A 4,879-nucleotide genomic window follows, 5' to 3' on the forward strand; every position below is an offset into this window, starting at 1 on the left:
TGCTCTTCTTATACTTCCCACTGAGGGAGAGAGAGTGAGGAGGTTCATTGAGGGACTCGTTCATCCTATTCGATTGCAGATGGCTAAGGAGACGGGGAGCGAGATTTCTTTTCAGGATGCGGCCAATGTGGCCAGGAGAGTGGAGATGGTTCTATCACAGGGGAGTGGTCAGGGATCTAACAAGAGGCCTCGTCATTCGGACAGGTTTATTGGTGCCTCATCTGGAGGCAGAGATTCTTTTAGTAGGGGCCATTCTTCCAGGCCATTTCATTCAGCACTTCAGGCTTCTCACGGTGCTCCAAGTGGCCGTGGTTCTCATATGCAGTATTCCGATCGGTTGCCCTATAGTGCACCACCAGTTCCTATTGGTGCACTGCCGCTCCAGAGTTTTCAGGGTGGTTATTCAGGCCGTCAGGGTCAGCAGTCTCAGTAGCCGAGGGCTTGTTATACTTGTGGCGACACGAGACATATTGCTAGATTTCGCCCTCGAGCATCGAGCAGCTCTCAGCATCAGGGTTCCCGTGCCATGGTTCAGGCACCAAGTGTTCCACCGCCCGCTCAGCCAGCTAGAGGTGGAGATAGAGGTGCTAGAGGTGGAGGTAGAGGTGTTAGAGGTGGAGGTCGCGCCGCTAGAGGTTGAGGCCATCCAGCAGGAGGCCGTCCCAGAGATGTAGTTTAGAGTGGTAGGTCCCAGCCCCGATGTTATGCTCTTCCAGCCAGGCCTAAGGCTAGGGTCTCCAATGCAGTTATCACAGGTACTGTTCTGGTTTGTAGTAGAGATGCTTCGGTTTTATTTGATCCAGGATCTACATACTCCTATGTGTCATCTTATTTTGCATCGTATCTGGTCATGCCTAGTGATTCTTTGAGTGCTCCGGTATATGCGTCTACACCGGTGGGTGATTCTATTGTGGTAGATCGTGTCCATTGTTCCTGTATAGTTGTGATTGGGGGTCTTGAGACTCGAGTAGATTTGTTACTTTTGGATATGGTTGATTTTGATGTTATATTGGGGATGGACTGGTTATCACCTTACCACGCTATCTTGGACTGTCATGCCAAGACTGTGACCTTAGCCTTACTGGGTTTACCTCGTTTAGAGTGGAGAGGGACTCTTGGTCATTCTACCCGTAGGGTTATCTCATATATGAAGGCACGGCATATGGTTGACAAGGGATGTTTGGCCTATTTGGCGTATGTTCGTGATTCTAGTGCTGAGGTTCCTTCTATGGATTCTGTGTCTGTTGTTCATTAGTTTCCTGAGGTATTTCTTTCAGACCTACCGGGCATGCCACCCGATAGGGATATTGACTGCTGCATTGATTTGGCTCCGGGCACTCAGCCTATTTCTATTCCGCCGTATCGTATGGCCTCGCCTGAGTTGAAAGAATTGAAGGAGCAGTTGCAAGACTTGCTTGATAAGGGCTTTATTAGGCCTAGTGTCTCGCCTTGGGGTGCACCGATGTTGTTTGTTAAGAAGAAGGACGGATCGATGAGGATATGTATAGATTACCGACAATTGAACAAGGTCACAATCAAGAATAAGTACCCATTGCCGAGGATTGATGATTTGTTTGACCAGCTTCAGGGTGCCCAAGTGTTTTCTAAGATCGACTTGAGATCGGGCTACCATCAGTTGAGGATTAGGGCATCCGATGTCCCTAAGACAGCTTTCCGCACTCGGTACGGGCATTATGAGTTCTTGGTGATGTCATTCAGATTGACAAATGCCCCAGCAACTTTCATGGATTTGATGAACCGAGCGTTCAGGACTTAATTATTTTCAGTTTTAGTAGTTAGAAATACCATCAATTATTAATCACAAAGTTTGGGGAAATTGATTCTGTGAAGTTAGTAAGTCCGACAAGAGTAATTGATAGGTTAATTCCCTGTGGTCGACTCTGGGCAGAATTACTCAGATTATATTTGCAACGTCCGTGTGTCTTTTTATAAGGCATAGTTTGGCGTTATCAAATTTTGGCGTCGTTGCCGGGGAATTAACGATGTTATCAATTACAATTGAAAGAAGTACAAAAATTCTTAGTGTAGTCAGTTTTCTCTATACCCAATCTGTTCATTGAAATTCTAACGTTTGAACTCTTGTGAAAATCAGGTGTATGCCTAGAAGTTCCTCGAGGACTGGAGAACTGCTAGAAGGACTTTCTGACCCCGAGAAAACATTTAGGGCATTAAACCGTGCCAACAAGAGGCTCCAACAATCACAACAATCACAACAGCTCGAATTTGACATGGGTGACACAGAAAACATCATTGGAAACGTTGGGGATCTGCCGGCAAACCCCAACGTAAGAGTAGTGGCACCTCTTGTGCCCGAAGCTGCACTTTATGACTGGGCACAGTCCACAGCTGATAACTTGGCCATTGCCATAGTTGTGCCCGCAATTCAAGCGGAGACCTTCCAGATAACCAACAACATGCTGCATCTACTGCAGAATAAAGGATTGTTCTCCGGATCACACATTGAAGACCCTCAGCAGCACCTGAAAAATTTTCTGTCAATTTGTGTGACCCAAAGGCAGCCAAATGTGACCCCAAAAGCTATCAAGCTGCTACTGTTCCCATTCTCTGTGACCGGGGAAGCTCAGACTTGGTTAAATTCGCTCTCTATCAATTCCATTGCCACTTGGGAGGATTAGTCAAGCAGTTTCTGAACAAGTTCTATCCACCAAACAAGACTGCAAGACAGATTGATGAAATATTGCAGTTTAAGCAGCAGCCGACTGAGTCTTTGCAAGAAACTTGGGAAAGATTTAAAGGAATGCTAGTGAAGTGTCCTCACCATGGCATTCCAGACCTGATGCTCGGCCAGAGATTCTACATGGGGCTAGCTGACCATTTAAAAGCAAATGCGGATGCTTCAGCTGGAGGTGTATTATTGAGTAAGACATTCACCGAGTGCAAAATCCTTCTTGACAAGATGTCACAAAATTCGGGGTGGATGACTAGAGCCACAACACTGGCACCCATAGTGCATTCAGTTCCTCTTGACCCAAACAATTCACATGCAGAGAATATGGCCACACTCATGACTCAGATGAGCATATTGACGAAGAAGATTGATGAGATGGGCACAAAACAGGTGCACATCGTTGATACAACGAATGTAGGACTATGTACACCGTGTATTAATCAGTCCTATGTGTGTTCACGGAGGGGAGAAGGTGAAAATCAAGGGGCACGGGAAGATATGAATTATGTCAACAACTATGGGGGTCAGAGACAAGGAGCACAGCAGTGGAGACCGCAGCAAAACCAGCAGTACAGGCCTAATATGCAGCAGCCTGGGGGTATGCACCCTCAAAACCAATTAGTGCCAGTACCTTATCAGAAACCACAGGGCTATCCACAGCAAAATCAACAGCAATTAGCTTATCAACCACCCCTTCAGCAGCAAGATAACAACATGGTGGAAATCAGAGGTATGCTTCAGCAACTTATTGGGACAAATAATAAAGTGCAGGAAAAATTGGCAGTGCATGATTCAACCATAAAGAATATTGAAACGCAGCTGGGTCAGCTGTCCATGGCTTTGAACAACCGTCCTCCGGGAACTTTACCAGCAGACACAAACATAAACCCCAAGGAGAGTAGCTGATAGCTACAGAAGCAGAGTGGTCGCCATTAGAGTTCCATCGTATCCACTGCTCAGCAGCTGCTACAACTCGTCCGGCCAAAATGACGTTCAAGAGAAGAAACGGAGGTCGTAACAAGCATGGACGTGGCCACACTAAATTCATTCGCTGCTCTAACTGCGGCAACTGCTGCCCTAAGGACAAAGCAATCAAGAGGTTCCTTGTGAGGAACATTGTTGAGCAAGCAGCAGTGAGGGATGTTCAGGAAGCTTGTGCTTTTGAATTGTACACTCTTCCTAAGCTGTACTTGAAGATGCAATATTGTGTCTCATGTGCCATTCACTCCAAAGTTGTTAGGGTACGCTATGTTACTGATAGGAAGGTCCGTAAGCCTCCACAGCACTTCAGGCGCCCAAGGGATGATGCTCCCAAGCCTGGTCAAGCTCTACGCCCTACCGGAGCTCCTACTGCAGTTCGTACTTAAGTGCCTACATTTTGATCAACTACTGTTAGGCTTTTGGGTTTTAGTTAATTTGAGATGTGTTTTTGAAGTGGATTTCTCTATTTTGTTTTACTGGAATGATCATTAAATTTGTGTATGCAAATCTCAAGCAAAAAGGCCTGTTGTTCGTCCTAAAAAAAAACCCCAAGGAGCAAAACCCGAATCAGCTGATGGCAGTCAGTCTCCGGAATGGTAGAGATTTAGATAGAGAGCAGGAAATTGCACAAGCCAGCAAGAACACTACACCAGCCACTCCAGTTCAATTAGAGGTAGAAGAACCAACCGAACTTACTGAAGTGGTAGTTGAGCAGAGTCAGGAGGAAAAAGGCAAAGAAAAGGAGAACGAGCAAGTTGCAGAACAGGTGGCACCTCTTGTGCCAGAAAATCCTAACAGAGAGAAGCCAACAAGCAATGCACAAAGGGTGATACCTGCACCATTCCCTCAGAGACTGGTCAAACAAAAGAAGGCAGACCAATACAAAAAGTTCATGGAGATGCTACGTCAAATTCAGTTGAATATTCCTCTGATGGATGCCTTGAGGAGATCCCTGGTTATGCCAATATGATGAAAGATCTAATGTCACGAAAGTTTGATTTTCAGGATCTATCCACCGTAACTCTGACACAGACCTGCAGTGCAGTGGTGGCAAAACCGATGGCTCAAAAGATGTCCGATCCAGGTAGCTTCACTATTCCATGCACAATTGGAAGTTATGCCTTTGCAAAGGCGTTGTGTGATTTGGGAGCCAGCATAAATCTGATGCCGCTGGCAGTGTACACTAAA

General features: G+C 46.1%; 1 protein-coding gene across 1 annotated transcript; it reads left to right on the forward strand.

The window, feature by feature from the left end:
• LOC109228379 (40S ribosomal protein S26-3-like) lies at positions 3,610-4,229 on the forward strand. Its single transcript, XM_019393520.1, has one exon. It carries the CDS (start codon positions 3,697-3,699, stop codon positions 4,075-4,077), a length of 381 nt encoding a protein of 126 aa, XP_019249065.1. The 5' UTR covers positions 3,610-3,696; the 3' UTR covers positions 4,078-4,229.

Source organism: Nicotiana attenuata, chromosome 6, assembly GCF_001879085.1.
Source record: "Nicotiana attenuata strain UT chromosome 6, NIATTr2, whole genome shotgun sequence".
Taxonomy (NCBI): domain Eukaryota; kingdom Viridiplantae; phylum Streptophyta; class Magnoliopsida; order Solanales; family Solanaceae; genus Nicotiana; species Nicotiana attenuata.

Excerpts from the sequence above, each read along its gene's own strand:
- LOC109228379 (XM_019393520.1), top strand. The coding sequence starts at position 3,697 with ATGACGTTCAAGAGAAGAAACGGAGGTCGTAACAAGCATGGACGTGGC.